The 19,513-nt window shown below is 46.7% G+C and overlaps 1 protein-coding gene across 3 annotated transcripts in view; it reads right to left on the bottom strand.

Moving 5' to 3' along the window:
* Window positions 1–2,725: 2,725 nt before the first annotated feature.
* The window catches only part of cbfa2t2 (CBFA2/RUNX1 partner transcriptional co-repressor 2), a 31,114-nt gene continuing 14,326 nt past the window's right edge, over window positions 2,726–19,513 (bottom strand). For 2 of the 3 annotated variants that reach the window (XM_076141431.1, XM_076141434.1), the window contains exons 2-11: window positions 11,651–11,809; window positions 11,319–11,560; window positions 11,130–11,219; window positions 8,876–9,060; window positions 8,501–8,754; window positions 6,681–6,766; window positions 6,231–6,423; window positions 5,169–5,237; window positions 4,826–5,016; window positions 2,726–4,438 (exon numbers count right to left, since the gene is read on the bottom strand). In XM_076141431.1, the coding sequence (XP_075997546.1) occupies window positions 4,094–4,438; window positions 4,826–5,016; window positions 5,169–5,237; window positions 6,231–6,423; window positions 6,681–6,766; window positions 8,501–8,754; window positions 8,876–9,060; window positions 11,130–11,219; window positions 11,319–11,560; window positions 11,651–11,809 (1,814 nt within the window). In that variant the 3' untranslated portion in view covers window positions 2,726–4,093. The remainder of the gene's footprint in view (window positions 4,439–4,825; window positions 5,017–5,168; window positions 5,238–6,230; window positions 6,424–6,680; window positions 6,767–8,500; window positions 8,755–8,875; window positions 9,061–11,129; window positions 11,220–11,318; window positions 11,561–11,650; window positions 11,810–19,513) is intronic. The other variant, XM_076141433.1, reaches the window with a different exon arrangement.

The raw sequence follows: 19,513 nt of genomic DNA, 5'->3' as shown, positions 1-19,513 counted from the left end.
ACTTCCTGACAGTTTCCTCTGATTATTTGATTATTATTATTTATTAAGATGCTGCAAGTAAAAGTGCAAACTGAAGAATATATTTAAATTTTTTTCACCAAACCTGCTGTGCTGTCTGACTGTTGAGAATTCTAACCCGATATTTTTCCTCAGTCTTTTCTCTGCAAAAGAATTGAAGGCAATTATTAAGATCCAGATCTGTTGTAATAGTTCCCAAAATACTGTGCATCCCAACCTGGAAAATCTGTGTTTCTCTTCTTAGTTTTGTTAAGTGCATATTTTGATAACTAGCCAGGGTAAATACAGATGGAGACTGTTACCATGTGTATCTGGAAACCAGGACACGCTGCAGTTATGGGGAAATTACCTGGCAGAAGTGGACACTAAAACTGCAGCAGGTTGAGCAGACATACATATGGAGAACACAACAAGTGAATCAGAAACGGGAAACATTGTAAAATTGGAATTTAGGAGATAATAATACCATGTTTTAATATTACAAAATCCAGAAGGGTTTAATAGAAATGTTAAACAAATCCTATAAAATAGTTAGTATTAAAAATATCAGCAGAAACAGAACACAAGAGAATATATTGAAATGGAAATATATGTTTTTAATTAGGAAGAATGGTAAGAAATAACACTACACTGAATAACACCCGAATTTGGACAAATAAAGGTTGAACTACCTATATAAATCAGGAGGTGGCGGTAATGCGCCTAAAGAGGAAGAAAGTGATTGGAGGAGGAGAATATAGACTACAAAGAGCAGCTGGTGTTATGAGATAAACTGACAGAGATGGAAGAGGTGATTGGTAACTTATATTATGTTATTGCATTGTGTCAGTGGAAGAAATATATGTACTTTCTTTATTGTTCACTAATAAACTTTTCATACTCCCAACACATTTCCAAGATGGTGAATTTACATTGCATGTTAAGTTTCAGCTCCTTAAACAGGTGTGATGTCATTTGTCTTTATGTATGATGTAATGAGAAGATACCAAATGGCATATTGACAATTAAGAAATGTAGGTGTATTATGTATCAACAAATCAGGACATAAATTCCCTACAAGCTTCACAAAATTCTTTTTTTATTAATAATCTTGCTCATAAACTATGAGCCCTCTGTGAATGTCTGATGTCCATGGTGGAGGCAACAATGGTAGATGCCAACTCCCTCACTCTCTTGACCCCTGACCTTTGTTAATAGATACTGTGACAACCAGCCTGACAGGGAACTACTGCCTAACAAAGGTAAAGGGAAGCAGATCATTTCTGTCATGGTGCACAGCTTCTTGCTGAACAAATTGTCATCGCATGAGCACAATGCTGTCAAACTAACATAATGACATCATCTAATATGGCAAAAGTGGGGTCAGACCTCTAGGGCAGCTTAACATCATGCTGGGTTCCCTTTACCTCGGAAGTCAGAGTTGGGAATGACATCACACTCAAGTCGACGTACCAGTACAAGTTGGAAAACCAAAATGGACGTCTTCAGGAAACCCTTTATTGTTTTGTTAGCCCCTGTTAGTAATATTAGTAGTATTATCTGCATACAAACACTACAACAACATGTCAACAGTACTATGTGGACAATTGATTCAATGAGACACAAACGACAGAAGTGCAAATAAAATGTAGAGGAAATATCAATTTTCACAATGTTGATGACTAAGCCGCCATCTTGGATTTGAGTCTTCCCACGTTCATTGTCAGACAGCTGTCTCAGAGCCCTATGACGCCATTGCTAGATGACGCCATGACCCAATGACGCCACTACAGTGAGTCTATAAGAACACTAAACAGACGCTAAATGATATCCAACACTTTGCAGCGGCAGGGCAAATATCTGCATAGACAACAACAAATCAACTTGTTCACCAAGATGGAAGTTGAGGACGTTGCGTTATGGGTTATGGACGACATAATGACACCAGAAACCCAAATGAAGCCTGATCGAGAGTCGGTCGAGGACGTTGTGGGAGGCAAAGCATCCGCGGCAGAGACTGCGGACATGGGATCCATCCACCAATCGAATGAGGACCGTGGAAGACATGCCGAGGAGTTCCAGTACCGAGCGCACAGCATGGCGCCAGTTGCGGATCACAGCCGGTGGCATCACTACCTGTCTGCGGGGTTCGCCGGCGTGCTCGTTGGCGCAAGTCTCGGCATCACCGGCCGAGCAGTTTCCCGTTTTTACATCTACGGGATGAACTTTATCAGGGTGTTCCCGGCGTTCCGCTGGTTGATGCCCAAGTAATAATCTACCAAAACATTTAAAAAAAAAAGTTCATACTTTCTTTTTCCTACCATCAGAATTGCATTCCAGTAAAAGCATTATTCTGACGTGTTTGAAATGTTGTCCTTAATTCTGATCTGAATTTAATTTTGTTTCCTAACATTATCTACCTGAAAACGTAGCAGTTTAAAAAGTGAAAAAGTGAAAGTGATAATATTTTTTGTCTCCCTGATTTTGGTGAATTTAACACAGCTTTTACTTCGAATGTCCAACAGGGGGCGCTTCAGCACAGTCCAAATGTAAATGACAGTGTCTGATGAGTAAACGCCATTTGAATGTTCTCCATTGATTGCTGTGTTGGGATCACTCATGATTTTGTCTTTTCATCAAATACATTGTTGAATTTTAATTCATTCTATTATTCAGGTCATCCAAATGTAATGCAAATCACAGAACATAAGAAAATGTACTGCTTGAGCAGTAATTATATTTCTTTATTTCATATTTCCGTGTCAAGATATCTTTTTCATATGAAGTTTGCCTCATAACAAAAGAACATGTGTTTAACAAAGGAAGAAATGTGGCTCACAAAATAAAGGCATTCTCTCATAATATTCTTTACAAAGTCATTATACAATGAACAAAACAAGAATGTCTCAACTGTAACAGCAGAGTATGATAAATCAAAGTTCATTAAATCTAACTTTAACCTAACTGTGAATAAAGAAGAAGAACTCGATTATATGTACATACAAATACAGTTAAACTCCTGAGATTCTTTATGGGAAAGAGTCGCTGCTGTTAAACTGCACCACAGCAATGTAACCAATGATCTTAGGTCAGATAGATCTCTTTCTGTTAGACACTAACCTGTCAACTTCCCATGTCCTTTGATGTAAACATTGCCATGGTGCAAGACTTGACTCTGCCAAATACTACTGGTGATGTGAACAAGTGCCAAAATAAAATTGCAACCCAAACTGAAACCTTCCATGCTCAGCTTGATCCTATCACCATCACTTTCCCCTTTGCTGTATGATGTCATGATGTTCTTAGTTAGGTTAGGAAGTAGATATAATGTGAGAATTAGCAGTGAATTGCTCACAATGACGGAACAATGAAAGGTTATAACAATTACTCTCTTTAGTGACTGAAAACTTTGGTGATGCAGAAACGGCTCAAGATACCTGAACACTTCATTTTAATATTGCTCTGACAAAGGTAATCATATGCTTAACAATATTCACCGACGGCACGACTGACACACGCATTCACACATGGAAAAGTCACAAGACCTTGGCGAGCAAATATTTATTTGTACAGGAGAGCTGCAGCTACTCTTGGATCTTTCCTATTGGACAAAGACAGATGCTTTCTGGCTGGTACTATACATGTCTTAACATCTACCACCACCTCCCTATCTTAACTGCATACACAAACTGAAATATTTGTCTTATCTTGCTCTTTAATCATCCCTCATATGCCTCCCTTTCATAACTTCCTCCCCTCAGTCAGACATAAATTGAGATCAATAGTTAGTTTCTTCCCTCCCTTACCGATCCAAGATTTGAGGTTTTGGACGAACGCACACGCGTTTCCATCTGTTAGGGAGATCTGTTCATCCAATGGATGCATTCAAGACGAGTCCTTCTGTTCTTTGCCAAAGCCAGAGTCCCAGTTGAAATATCACTCAGTCATCCATAATCTGTCCTTCTTATCTGCCAAAGAGTATGATGAAAAATCTGTTATCCTAACATTATGCACAAATAGTTTGTTCTCGATTGTGACCTCCATTCGGCTTTCCCCCGTCTGGAAAAGCAAAGGAGAGGATGTAGTCCTTATCCACCTAGTGTCCATTGGTCTCCGTGGCCGAGGCCGGGGTCGATGGAGTGGAGGAGCGAGAAGCCACTGAAGCCTTCTCTCCGCCGGGGCTGGAGACTGAAGGCATGCTGTCGGGGCCTTTGACCCCAGTCAGGCCGACGGGCGGGACACCAGCGGCTGCTGCTGTGGCAACGGTGGCTACCCTGCTTGCTGTGATGGCAGAGATTGGTTTGGGCTGGGCCTGGAGCCCGGGACTGCAGATGAGGTGATGCCGCTCCCAGTCCTTGTGCTGGCAGAAGGAGCCACAGTAACGAGCGGCGTTACAGCCGCTGCACGTCTCGCTCGCCTTACGACCACAATTCCAACAGCACTGAGGAGGCACGGAGGGAGAAACTTGTTTAGGTTTTCAGGAGAACATATGGTAGGGAAAGAAGGTGATCACAGACATCTACATCTGAGTGAGGTATGCATTTCTCTGTAGGGTCAGTTTGAAATAATGGATGTAATTGAATAAAGATATTTGCACAAACAATGTTAACAATAACGTAAAGTAGGAAACTGCAACATAAGCCTTTTTATCCCTTAATGTTCTAGAAGGGCATTATGCCAACAAAGAACAATGCATGACAGAAACCGTGTACACAAGGAAGTTTCTCTGCATTCCTCCACATTTATAAATGACAGATACAAACAGTAACTTTGCTTTACACTGCTTTATATAAAGTAGAAAAATGTGCACAACTCCGTCTTTGCTCACCTCACTGGAATCCTCCTGTTCATTGATGACCATGATTGCATCGTCTTTGGCCTTCTTCTTTGCATCAGCCAGAGTCTTTTCCATCTTTGCTCTCTCCGAAGCGATCATCTCACAAGCCTTCTGCTCAGCCTCTGCCACTGCCTTTTGAACCTCATCCATGGCCTGGCGCTTCACTTCATTCACGGCCTCTTCTATGTGGCAAGAGAGATGAGTGTTTAGCTCCTGAGCTTAGCTTCTAAGACTACTAGGCAGTCTGGGATTCCTCATAATGCTTGTGTAATTGTGACTTGATTATTGCTACATGTTTTTTTTTCTACAACAAGGTTCATTCTGGTGTTCTTACCGGCCTTCCTCCAAATCTCGTCTGTAACGTACGCTGATCCTGGCCGCTGGGCAAAGTCGCGCTGGGAGTCTGTGGGGAAATCAGACACAGGAGGCATCATAAGTACCTGCAGCAGCTAATAGAAGTGATTAGTTATGAAAATAATGGATGAATTTCTAAATGTATGTGATAACAGCTAAGTGGAGGTTTGTAGGTGCTTAAACAGAAGGTATTGTGTCATCTAACCACGTCAATCTACATATCTAGGCTACATAAACTAATGAAAATGCGTCCGGAAGCATTTGAACTGTGTTAGAATTAGAATGTTTGGCTTGGAGATGGTGGAACAAAGACTGTCTGTTTTGTCCCCTGAGCTTCTCCTTCTGACAGCGTCTCTTGCCTCATCGGTTCTATATATTCTCTTCCTCACAACTGCTTCCTCGTTTCTCATCGCTTCATAACCAAGCCTGCACGCACTCTCTCCCGACCACCATCCCACACCCACTACAGTCTTCCTCAGTCCGTGCCCAGGCAGGCGGGCTTCCCGGCTGGGAGCCCAGATGGTGCTCTGGCGAGTCAGCCATCTCTGGGTCTCCGAGCCTGCAGGACGGCAGGACGGCCCTTCTGTGGCCGATATGGCTCAGGCCCTTCCTGGCACCTGTCTGTGGCTATGGACCAGCAGGAACACAGCGAGGCTGGCATTCAGAGAGAACACTGCCAGTACACAGCAGACTGAGGGACTAACTGCTGAGGAGCTCGCGAGCACACCGACATGTGACTCAGTAAATGATTACTGCAATGCTGCCACTGGCCACTAGAGGGTGAGAGGAGGACGAAAAAGACTCAGACCTTTAATAAACTCAAGATATGTCCTCTATGTGTTCTGGTGAGATTGTAAGATCTGTAAGAACCAAGTATCAACAAGCATCTGTTGATGTATAATTATATTTAACTAAGTTTTAAAACTAATAGCCATTAGTTTGGCTTCATCCCCGGATCTACTCTGATGAGAATTCATCAGAAAGGAACATTTACAGTTTTCTGAAGGAGGCCAACATAAAGACTGATTGCACATGCACCCACCTGACTCTGCAGAGTGAGGACTGTGTGTCTTGGAGAAAGGAGTGGAGCCTGAGCCTCCTTTGCGTGGGTCCTCCTGCTCGCTTGGACGACGTCTCCAGTAGTTAAGCTCCTCGCGGTCGGACTCCTGGCATCGTCTCAGCACGCTCACCGACCGCCGCGTCTTCTCCACCATGTCCACAATGCAGTTCAACACCTGAAAGGGAAGAAAAGCATGTATTAAAAATAAATACAGGGTTCTTTCTGTTCTTTCTGTTAACTGCATTTCCTTCTTAGCAGCTTCTGTCTGTAAATATGTAGCATGGGAAAGAAGCCTATTATGACTCCTGCATCCTGCAATGCATTGTTTTGTCCAGATGTTCTCTAGATGCTTTATCACTTAAAAGCTGTTAGAGAACTTACGCTTACTTTGTTTCTACAGTCAGAGTCATTAGTAATAGTCTCCAGACTTACGTGGTCCAGATGCCTCCATTCATCAGCCCACTCTCGGTCTGTCAGTCTGTGGTCCACTGGTTCCTCGCGGTAGCCCCCATTAGTGCCTGATTAAAACACACAAGACAGACCGCAGGCCAAAGTGATTAAAATGCTTTTTAATATTACAGAAGTCATAAGTGAAAGTCAGGGAGTGTTTGGTGTGTGTTGGATCTGTAGCACTGTTAGTTTCATAATGTCGCAGGGCTTAAAAATCAACCATTTTCTCTCACGTACCAGACTGGACTCCACTTAACTTATCAAAGGCAACAACCTCCTTATATGAAAACATGAGAGTGACACTAGTGGAGCAGAAGGAGGTGAAAAAAGGAGAAACTAAAGATATAAGAGCGACAGAGGAAAAGAGAGCAAGAAAGGTGGAGTGAAAGAGAAGTCTGTGATGCAGAACAGACACCCGGAGTCTGCTCACATCTGGAAGTCAGCTGTCAGCCCCACACACACACACGCACACACACACCCTCCTTTCCCTCGGCACCTCCCCTCCTGGAGCTCACAGCATTCCAGTAGGGAGACACTCAGGCTGAGTGGAGTGGCTCCACTCCTAAACACAACCAGCCGGCCTGACACTCACTGAGGACCATTACAAACACACACTCAAACACACAAAGAAACGCACGCACGCACACACACACACACACACACACACACACCCTAACAACAACAACAAAAACAACAACAACGACTGATTCCAATTCAATTACACAAAGCTATGCTTAAGCAGTACCTAATTGTAAATTTAGGAGCAATAACACGTTACACACACATGGCTGTGCTCGTATCCAGACCATAAAAAGTCCTGACACGTGTCAACGACACAAACACAACCTGGAGACACACACATTCACTACAAAGACACAGAAAACCACAATCTCTTAAAAGAGAAGCAAGCAGCCACGGAGAGGCCACATGCATACTGGCCCTACTGAAGAGATAAACACACACACACACACACACACACACACACACACACGCTCACACACACACACACACTAGCACACACACACACACACACACACATACACACTAGCCTTCTCCTCGACCCCTCATCTACTCCTGGTTCTCATCAGTGTTCATCAGTTCAAAGCCACGTGTGTATGTCTGTGTGTGTGTGTGTGTGTGTGTGTGTGTGTGTGTGTGTGTGTGTCTTTGTCTGTGTTTGTGTGTGTGTGTGCCTATGAGTTAAGTGGCGGCAGGCGGGCGGGAGGCTGTCAGACAAGGGACCAAGGCCTCATAAACACAGCACCTCTACCATGACTATATCAAGGTGTGTGTGCACGCGCATGTTTGTGTGTGTGTGTGTGTGTGTGTGTGTGTGTGCGCGCGTGCGTGCGTGCGTGCGTGCGTGAGCTACTGCTGTTTCCACTGTGTGCTGACAAGCCCCAAATGGAGGGTAGATATACACCAGAGTAGATCCAAACCCTCCCTGCCTGGACAGTATGGCTCTGTTTATACACACATGTGGACTTCTTAGATATACGAGGCTGTCACTCTTATGGCTACACAAACACACAGACCACCCGTTAGCCTGCAGATATTGGTCAAAGAGTGAAATGTGTGTGTTTGTGTGTGCGCGTGTGTGTGTGTGCATGTTACTGTGATATTTTGATTATGGATTTCTACATGAATCTCTCTAATCCGGATTTTGCACTTACCCACGTTTACATGGTTTTGATTTATAGAAGGATGAATTAAGGAGTAAGCTGCTGCGCGTGTATAAGAGTACATTCTGTGATCTGTCTGGCATGTGTACATTCAAAACACGGCGCTGAATTTGAACGTACCAGGGAGCCGGGGTCGGTCTTTGAGATCGCGGATCTCCAGCATGCGTTGGCTGTGCTCGCGGTGTAGAATGTGCGGTGCTGCGATGTCGTCGAGGGCGTAGTGCTGCAGCGGCGGAGGGGTCGGGTGAAGCTGGGCGCTTAGGGGCAGCGGGTGGGCAGGGCTGTGTCGGGGAGCGGGGCTGATGGTGCAAATCCTCTTGGCGGCGGGCTCCATGGCAACAGGCGGACGTTCGTGGAAACCATTCTCTTTACCTCTGCAGGGGGAAGAAGGCAGCATGTTGTCATCAAATCAGGGAGGAAGGCAGTGTGTGTGTGCATTGCCTCTTCATACACTTCTACATGTGTTCTACCGCTGTGCTCGTGCATTTGTCTGACCTGTTGGGGCTGTGTCTCTTAGTCCCGGCGTCGCCTGGCTCCATCAGCAGCTCTGAGGAGTCTGGGGAGGAAGCCAGGGTGGTGCTCAACAGGAGGTGCTCGTGCTGGGAGAGGTACTGGGCCGGGGTCTGCTTGGCCGCTCGTGCACAGTGGAGCAACTCCCGCTGAAGTAATGGCAGGTTGGCCTAAATAAAACATAAGAAGACATCAAATTGCGGACTTGAAGTGGTGAGGCCGGGTCAGGTTTTTAAACAGCTCAGACCGGGAAGCTTTTTAAAACATAAAAAACAAGTCATGAATGCGAGTGTGGCAAAGCGAGAAGAGACAAGAGAGTGAGACACACCAGGAGCAAAGAGAGCAAACAGACCACAACTGTCCTCAACAGACCACCGCCACTTTACTGTAACGCAGGGAGAGACGGAGCCCGACAAAGAGCAAAGATGCAGAGCAGATCTGCCTCCTGGGGAAGACGTCTGGCTAAGGGGGGGTGAGGAGGAGGAGGGGTGTGTGTGTGTGTGTGTGTGTGTGTGTGTGTGTGTGTTTGCGTGTGTGTGTTTTGGCTGTTTGAGGTCTGTAAGGCTCAATCCGGGTCTGGGTGTGGGTCTGCGGCCACAGCCATGGTTGTTATGGCTGAAAGCGACTACTTTTTTTTTTTTAAGCCACTGCTGAAATTGGTTCCTAACTGGGTGCATTTCTCTGCCATATAAAGACGTGCTGCTCAGCCACGCCGAGGTCAGAGCAGGGAAACAAAAACAACAACGTTACACTACACAGCCTCCATTTTGTCCATTCCGTCCTCTTTTGTACCGTTTATCTGTGACCGTCTCGTATCTTTCTATCTGTCTTAAGTCCTCCTGCGTTTCCGTAATGAGGACCAGACCTCGGTGTGTTTGCAATTACCCCACTTCCTCCCTCCCCCTCGCTCCACCAAAGAACCGTAGCCTTTCATTCTGTCATTGTGATCTTCTTTACCCACATGGCTCCTGCAACCAACCACAGATCAGATTCTTCAGACCTTTAGATCCTTTTCCAGATATGCTCTGTGCTTCAAAACGTTTGAGCTCGCTCGCCGCTAACTGATAAACAATCTCTGGTGCTTTCCTTCTTCTTCGTCTTTTCTAGCTCCAATATTCTCTCTCATCGTATCCCAGTGGCTTCTCTTTTCCCATGCTCCTCTGCCTCCCTTGTTTCCCTGGGGCCCCAGCCAGCAGACACATGTGCAGTGTGTCAGTTGAAACACGGGTCTCTCTCTCCCTCTCCCTCTCCCTCTCTCTCTCCGGGGTTCAGCCGGGCGGATGCTAGATCGGCGGCGCCTTGGCAGCTGAATGCTCTTTTTAACAGGACAGCGGCTCCATATGGCGCGCTGGAGCCCGTAAAAAGGGAAGGGAACACTTTATAGGCATGTTTCACACTTCCGAGTCTCTCTCTCTCTCTCTCTCTCTCTAGAAGTTGGATTAAAGTTATGGGGACGCCCCCTTCACCCCCCAACCCCCCCACCATAAATTAGTGGAAGGAGGGGAACAGAGGTTTCTTGTCTCGACGGCGTCAGACAGACAGATGGAGGGGCTCCAAAGGTGAGTAAGAGGTAAGTGTGGAAGTGTGGAAAGAGCAGATTTCTGCCGTTTGGAGTCACAGCAGCCCCAACTGACTACAGAGTAATTTATGTGCTGCTTTCCTGCGGGGAGCTATTAAAAAGTATACTCTTGCAGACTTCCCTGGTTACAAAGGAGCTCAAGAGGCTGTTAAACTTAAACACTCGGCTGTTACTTCTCAAGTCAACACGCAAAATGTAATTGTCACTTTCATCTGTCGAGGAGGCACAAAACCTGCACAGAAGTCTGTTTACGGAAGACAACACGTGTAATTCATTTATTGTTCTCCGTCGCCGCTACCGTGAATGGCACCGCGTCGTAAAATTACCCACACGTTGTCGGGATAAAGCTTGAATTAGACTGCAGAAGGTTGACGACAAGAACCTTTTCGCTCAAGCGCTTATTATTATTCTGCGGTTGCTAATGTGCTGTGGCTGACTACATCGGCTGAGAGATGCGAGAGCGAAGAGGAGGTAATGCTGTCATCACAGGAGCTGGAGGACTTTGGAGAGGCCACGTCGTGAGCGTTGGCTGTATGGTTTAAAACTTACTGAGACGGGAGAGGGGAAGGAAAATAGTACGGCCAGAAAAAGGGAAGCGGTTCTGGGGAAGAATATAAAAGAAATAAAGAAAGACGGCTAGGAGGATGAAGATGTGTTTACCTTGAGAAACGGAATAACAAAGGGTCGTAACGGGAAATTGGTGGCCTCCTGAAGCCTCGAGTGGAACTCCTCAATGGTAACTGTTGAATTCTGGTGGGAGGGGAAAAAAAAGGGAAAGTCCAGTTTAACAATATTGTTAAAAAAGAAAATAATAGCTTTCCACTCTTTAACACCGCAGTTGAGACTTACCACAAGGGCCAGGACTAGACTTCGGACACTGTCTCCAATCTCAGGGGAGATGTCGTTGCCAAACTGCTGCAGTGTGGTCAGGAAACGTTTCAGCTTGCTCAGCTGGCGCGCCCCGCAGGTGGCTGGCAGCTGCTGGTTAGCCAGCGACGAGGAAGAGGAAGAGGACGGCCCGTTGCTGTAACGATGTGGCGGGGATGGCACTGCATTCAAGGTGGGTGGGGAGTGATGATTCCCGTTTGTCACTGAGAAGGAACGCAATATGAGGAATACAATGAGAAACAGAAGGAATAGAAATGATCCCGGACATGTTGATAGCTGCTGTGTGAACGTACAGGCTGTGGTGGAGAAGGAGGCTGGGCGAGGGCCACTGGGGTTGACGGAGGGCAGAGGTGGCATGGTGGAGCTCGCACTGCTGCTTGGGGCTGATCTGAAATGAGTCTTAGCATCCACAGGAGAACCGGGCATGGCAGGGCTCTTCTTCTCTCTACTGTCTGTGGAGCGAGAGAGGAGAGAGAGAGAGAGAGAGAGAGAGAGAGAGCGAGAGGTCAATGGTGGGTCAACAACTGTAAAGCATTTTGGGAAAACTTTGTCATTGGACTGGAATTGAAACCAGGGCTTAGGACAGAATGCACATAGTGGTGAAGGTGAACATCCATGCAAAAGACAACGCAAGTTCCAAACAGTAACGTATAAGAAATGAAGGGCGGAATCGCACACAAACATTCAGCAGGTGGTTCACTGAAATAAGAGCGGAAAAAAAGAGCGAGAAGAGAAACCCTCTCCAAGTTTCCCTTATCAGCTCAATAGCTTCAATTAATGCAGAAAGTTTAGGTCTATAGCCTTTGTCACAGATGGAAACAAGAATGCCCCCCCGCCCCCCACCCCCAAGCCACTCCACATATACAGCACATACTCCCTGGGCATCAACCACCCTGCCCCCATCAAAGAACCAGATGTCTAAGGTTTAGCCTGTCGCTCCCAAACCATTCAGATCAATAACAGAAGAAATGCTGAAGAAGGCCATTGTGTGGGAGAAGAATGCCCCCTCATTGAGCGCCCCAGTAAAGAAGAGGGCAAAGAAAGAAAAGGGCGAGGGGGGAAAAGGGACGGGGCTATTTCACGCTTTACTAACAAGATCGCTGAAGCTTTTGAATGTTAAACGCAACTTCTCAATATGCTATCGCCGCTGAATGAGACCACCAGATTAGGCGTAAGGGGGGGGGAGTGCGACGGGGTGGCGGTGCGGAGATGTGGGATCAGAAGCCGCCTTTGTCTGCTGGAGATCCATGAAGGCCGGGTCCCGTCTCCATTTAGAGTGGATCAGACTTTTCTAACTGCTTTAAGAATGAACGATTAATAGACAAGCAAGGTCTGGCAGGTCATGGGTCAGCAGAGAGCAGCTTTTTAAATGTGGTTTCATGGTTTTAGAGCTTTGGCTTCAATGGCACCCTCTATATCTTTTTCACAGCTATGAACTCTGCGTGGCCTTGAGCTGCGAGGCCCTCACGTTATAAAGGCTTCAGATGGAAGGTTTAAGCCTTCAGTACGTAACTGGGGAGAGCGTAAAAAAAGGGGAATTACGCCTGTTACAAAAACAAGAGACAATCTGGATTTTGTGACTGCAAATTTGTAAAAACCATAGGAAACACTTAATAGAGTGAAGAGCAAGTTCAATTATATATAAGCTAAGTACGGAAAATACCACTACATCAAACTCTGCCAACCCTCTCACTTTGCCCTCCTTACAGTGACTCTGCACACTTTCTCAATCTGCCCTCTGCAACTCATCTGTCAAGTCTGCAACTCATTATGCAGCTTTGACTCTTCTTCCTTCTGTTTCGCAGTCGTCTCCACTCTCCCTCTCTCTCCCCGTCCTTCTGCCTCTCTCCCTCTCAGCCCCTGTGGCCTGCCTGCCATCGCTCCACCTGTTCGCCAACACAGGGGGCAGGAAGGAGGGATCAACGCAGACACTTGGACAGTCACACACACTCACACGCGCTCTCTGCCAGGGCGCCGCAGGAAGCAGCCTGCAGCACACAACGTCGCTTCCAAAGCTCCGCACACTCCGTCCGTATGGCCAGGAAATTAGACTGACGTCTCAATAACAGAATCAACAGGGAACGTGGCCTTAGTGTCAATACTGTTACAATGTACGCAATTGTACATATACAAAGAGCTGCCGTTTGAAGCTTGGGCCACATTTACAAGCCTCTTCTGATTTGAGGGCTGAGGCCAAAACATCAAGAATGATCACAAACAGATCTGCATAGGCGATCCAGAGCTGAATTCAATGCAGTCACTTTTCTCCCATACTTATATTACATTTGACAGGCGTATCCTAATAGAGCAATAGCTTAGAATATATAAACGTACAACAGACACATATGGTCCACATGTCCTCTTCTGCGCTCCATTTTGGCATGCTACCGAAAAAACTGGGTTGCAGCTGTGTTCTTGCAATCTTAAGATATAGCACAGTCTGTTGTTAGTCATAATGGCCAAAGCAGGAGACATCAGGTGTGTGTGTGTGTGTGTGTGTGTATGCGGGGCTGAGAGCCCATAGAGATTTGCCTCTGCCTGTCAATTAGGCGGCATACATAGCTGGATGACTTCATCTGGCTTGTCAGCACCTGAGACCACCGTATATAGTTACACAAGTGTCAGGGGAGGCAGCTGTCAGCCAGAAAACACACACAAACACACACAAACACACACACAGACACACACACACACATGCAACAAAGTGGTCCGGTATTATCTCAGGTGAATATCGGGCCTTGGAGGAGGATGTGGGTTTGTCGTCTGGACTAAATGCCACCTGTCATCGCGGCTCTAAAGGAACAAAGGGAACGTACGGAAAGCGTCGCCCTACATATCAATGGGATTACACGGAAACACCACAATGCAAAGCAACAGCGCGAAGCAATTACTCACTTACAGCCATTACACACTGAAATAAACAAAAATGAACTTAAGTACAGCGTCTCCGCTACATTCCTATCTGTGAAACGTATAAATATAAAATGCGGATCATACCACTCTGTGCCATCGTTGTTGATATTTCCTTCCGTCTAAAATGTGACATACACACTCTGTAACTTTCAGTATCTTCTTTGGTAGTTTAGCCTCTATTATCTGCTTTGAAGTCAGGTGTTGTTGCCGGGATGGAGACGTGAGATGCATGTGTGCTGACGGCTGTTGTTGCTAGCCAGGTGTTCCTTGTTTGTTCAGCTTCAGGTGACGCTCGTCTGCATTAAAACATTCAATCGGCACTTTAATTGCCGCGGCGGGAGGAGAGGAGAGAGAGAGAGAGAGAGAGAGAGAGAGAGAGAGAGAGAGAGAGAGAGAGAGAGAGAGAGAGAGAGAGAGAGAAAGAGAGAGAGAGGAAGGGTTTGAATTCAAATGAGCTTTCCCTAAATAATACGTTTTCAGGATCAATCGAATCGGAACATAAGTTAGGTTTGACGCGATGTCTAAATAAAGGCTGTGCTCCGGCTCTGTTTAGGCTCCGAGGAAAGCTGGCAGCTGGGAGTCATGAGATGTGTGAGGTGTGCTTGTGTGTGTGTGTGTGAGAGTGTGTTATCTCTGTCCTGTCAGTGTAGATGAGGTGAGAGGGGATAGAACACAGGCCTTGCTAATTTATCAGACAGCAAAAAGACAAGACAATCCTCGGTATGTGCAATGGAACAGCTCTTTGGACACACACACACACACAAGCACACACACACACATGTTCAGCACCCATACATGTCCACACAAACACAGCTTACTGTTACAACTTGAAAACCTCAACCCTCCACTCTGTCTAAAAACAAAAAAGCTAATCTCTCGCTTCTGTCCCGGTGCCAATGTTCTGAGCTTCACATTCACACAGATTAACCCCTGACGGCGGGATGAGTAACTGCAAAAACAGCGGACAAAGACGCATAACAGTTAACATGTGTGTTTAAAAAGCAAAAAAAAAAACAAAAGAAGGAAAACTATGCAAGAGAGAAATGTGGCAGATTGGGAGCAACAAAGTGAGGAGAAGATCGGAGGAGTCGTCCTAAATCTCAGAAAGGCAGAAAGGAATCAACTAACAGCCCCCTTGGCACCCATGCGACTGACGGGCAAGTTCCCCTCCTCCCCCTCCTCCTCCTCCTTGTCCTCCTCCTGTACCATATGGATCTAATCGGCCAAGAGCTGGCCAGCTGGGACCTCCAACAGTCACCTGTGAGAGATGAGGGGGGGAGGAGGAGGGGTAGGGAGGAGGAGGAGGGGCAGGCGGGTGCAGAGGGGACTGCTGGAGCACCAAGCCAAGGCAACCCCCCCACCCCCCTCCTCCATTCACACACGCATATCTGCCGTCCCTGGGAGGGAAGCAGGAGGGGGGAGGGGGGAGGCACGAGGCGGCTGAATGTGAGCGAGTGGACTTAAATGCCGGGAAGACAAAGGCTGCACCTGGTCCCCGTCCGTCCACGCACACCACCACAATACAGCGCACATCTGTTCCCCTGCTCCTGCTCTCCCTGCTGACCTCCACCCACACACACACACACACACACATACAAACACACTCACACAACCACATCCACTCATAAAACAGATAATTTGACTGTGCTTGGTCTCATATTGCTGTTTGAGCCTCACAGCCTGGCAACAGGTTCAAGGACTTAAGTATTTAAGAGTCTTCTGTTTGTGAGAGTGTGTGAGTGAGTGCGTGTGTGGGAGGTGTCGAATTTCAGAAAATTAGGGGACACGTGTCACCTTTGCTTATTCCAATGAACTTAATTTATATTATTGCTCTCTTGGGACTTTCAGCTCCTCAACTGTTACCACACTAAAGACTTTCCACTTCTGTTTTTCCCACTTTGGCTGATACATTTTGCAACATACTGATTTTCAAACTGTCTGGCAGCGTTAGAAAGCTATATTCAGAGGGCTCATATTAAAATCAACATGTCCTTTAATGGCAATTTAAGTTCAAAAATCAAGATTTCTTTCCTCGTCCCCTTAGAGATAAAACTCCACGTCCCTAATAAATCAATAAGTCCTGTCATCGTCGCTGCATGAACACTAACACAGTCATAGTGACCAGGAGTGTTTGTAAAGCACCAGCATGAATAAGACATAAGTCTGTGCCTCGCCGATGCCAAAGGTGGAAAAGGGACACAAGGACGTTGTGGAGAAGGCGGCAATAACAAGGAGAGAGCGAATACTGTTTTCATTCGGTTTCATCAGAGAGACAAGCCTGGCTGTCAGAGTCAGAGCCAGGCTGTTTTTCTTGGCTCCCATTACCACCTTCCAGCCCCGTAGACTACATATTTGGACAAAACCCAACGTCAACACTCCGCTCCTCTGCTCGGGGGGGAGGGAGGGATGGGGAGGTGGCAAGGTTGACAGTGAGGGGAAATGGAGAGAGAAAGAGCAGGAGAGAGACCTATGCATCGGCGGCGACGGAGAGGAAGACGGGGAGACAGAAGCAGTTTGGGGGGGAAATGGAGCAAAAAAGTGTTTATGGTTTACCTCGCAGTGTATTTGTTTGTGTCGTCTGCTTGTGAAGCACACGTGTGACAAAGGAACAGATCCGCAGCTGAAATTAACTTGTCAAGTTTCCCCGAGACGAAGGGGACGGTGAAAGGATCCCTCGCAAGCCCCCCTGTCACTCAGAGGAATAATTACAAAAACACTGCTGTCATCCAGCTCGCCACATAGTGAAAAAAAGGGAGCGAGGGATGGAAATGTACTTAGTGGCGCAGCCGGAGAAGGAGAGAGAGAAAACGAAAGAGCGGCCGGCGGGGCAGACAGACGTCGCCCATAAAAAACGCAGAATGTGCAGTAAAAGAGACGTGATGCGATGCTGGACGCGGAGGAGGGGAGGGGAGGGGAGACTTGGCGGGAGGACAGACGGCAGGACGGACAGTGTCCACGTGTACACGAGGTCGTGTCAGAGAGCAGGAGAGAAGAAGGGAAGAAGCACAGGAGGAGGTTAGATGAGAACACACTGGACGGGATTTTGAACGTTGTCACTTTGTAGATCCTTTTACGGGTGTGTGAGACGTGACTCTGGATCCTGTCTGTCCGTGCCAATCCGTGACTGTGCTTCCTTCATTACAGGCGACATCATCGGCGGGTCAGATAAATGTGCTTTGTTCAGTGTTACAAATGCAGCTGCAGTACACAGTTGGGCAACATGGGAATGGAGCTGGAGGTGGATATACTGTCTGTGTGTGTGTGTGTGTGTGTGTGTGTGTGTGTGTGTGTGTGTTCGTGCGTGTGCGTGTGTTGACCCCATTTGCCAGGTGTTAGACTTGTCATCGGCTGAATGCTGCGAGGAGTGTTATCCTCAAAGTCACTCAAAAATACACACACCTGTGAAATGGCTCGCCGGGGGCCAAATCCCTGTACACAACAAATGTGACACAACAGCATCACTCACAACCATAAACCATGACACACAAACACACCCTCACACACACACACTGTTTCTAACTCCATGGCCTGGAGATTATCTGCCTATCTGGTTACAACCCTTCTCACCTCTCCATAACTAATTGGTTAGCCCGCCCATCAATCTCCCAGCGTCTACGCCACCCCGGTGACTCATTAAATGGGAGGCCGCCAGGAGGAGATCAGTCAGCTGCAGGATGACAGCATTAAAATGATGTTATTTTGTCATTTGTCTTCTTTTTCCCTCAGCTTTTCATTTCTGGGTCATGGAGCATTAGGAGTTCTGGTCGCAGGGGAAAGTTATAGATGGCCTTGACATGATGTGTGTGTCTGTGTGTCTGTGTGTGTGAGCGGATCAGAAACCTGACAAACCAGCTGATCTATGTCCAGGCAAAACACTGTTGCTCAATTTAAAACCAATGGACACACAAACACACATAAAAACACATAAACAGACAGAAGTAACAGTAGCCCATAAACCATAATACGAGTGTTAACACGAGGCCCTTTCAGACCAGGTGTGAGGGGTCATAACAGCCGTGGCTCAGGTCTACAAAGAGGTCAACCAGATGTTTCTAACGCCGCACTGAACACCAACTGACCCAGATCAGGACACTTGTTGCAACAATTCGTCATCTTTGCCTTCATTTCAAATCTTGAGCCAGATCCCAAATCCAAAGCCTTCAGTTTATCGCCAGAAAATGTGTAAACCTCCACCGTGTAGAAGTCTAATCTGTCAACTCCAGGTTTGGCGGGTGCAGCGTCGACTACGAATCAAAGCCGAGCAGCAGGTTGAGTCCATAAACAGAGAGCTTTGCCCGGGCAGCATAAAAGACGGGCTCGGCAGTCGAAGAGAAAGAGAGAGAGACAGATAAGTCAAACAAAGAGGCCAGCTGTGCTCAAAACAATGGGATGAATGAGACAGGAGGGTAGTGGCGGAGGAGAACGCGCGAGCAAGAGACGTGCGCGTGTGTGTATGTTTTCACGAGATTAAGCATAATCTTTGTTTATGTGCAATGCATGTCTTTATGTGGACATGTAGAGGCTGGAGATGCTGCATGGAGAGAGAGAGAGAGAGAGAGAGAGAGAGAGAGAGAGAGAGGTAATATTTCTTCCCTGTCCAGCTTCTGAACATTCTTCAGTATCGATATGCGTCTTTTGCTTTGGGAAAACAAATTTCTCTCCAGGAGAGTTAGACCAGTTTAAATGCTTCCTAGTGTTTTACTTCCTCCCACTTCAAATCAAAAACGTCAATGTCCTCTCTGTCTCTGCCCCTTTAAGTGTTGGGCCGCCTCGTTTGAAATCAAATTACATCGGCGGCCAGTTTCTCAGAGTGAAGTCGAAGCGAAAACCGCGACGCGTGTCTCCATGTTCGTCCTCAATCATCTGCAATCCAATACAAATGAATTGAGCTAAGGGAACCAATTTAGGGCCATTTTACAGCCTGTTAAGCATGTGCCAGTAGTCTCTCCTGTCAGACCACCAGGTCAGTAAATAAACCTCTGGTCTTGGGTCACCGAGTGCGACTCTCAGGCCAGCGAAGGGTCACTAGACCCCGCGAGAGACTCCTGACGAGGGCACTTAGCACACAGAGGAGGAGGAGGGCTCCCGTACAATGTCAATGGCGACGAATGGGAAGGACCGCAGGTGGTTAAATGCTCATTGACACAGATATGCGTCTGCAAACTTGACACACACACACGGTGAAACAATCTCTCAAGGAGCTACTTGTAGTGACTGAGCAGTTTCTGTTGACTACTAAAGGA

The sequence above is a fragment of the Genypterus blacodes genome, unplaced genomic scaffold (assembly GCF_046128005.1).
Source record: "Genypterus blacodes isolate CSIRO-AG114 ecotype Tasmania unplaced genomic scaffold, CSIRO-AGI_Gbla_v1 ptg000017l_1, whole genome shotgun sequence".
Taxonomy (NCBI): Eukaryota; Metazoa; Chordata; class Actinopteri; order Ophidiiformes; family Ophidiidae; genus Genypterus; species Genypterus blacodes.
The sequence above is the reverse complement of the archived record's forward strand: the minus strand, read 5'-3'. Positions and strand labels throughout refer to the sequence as shown.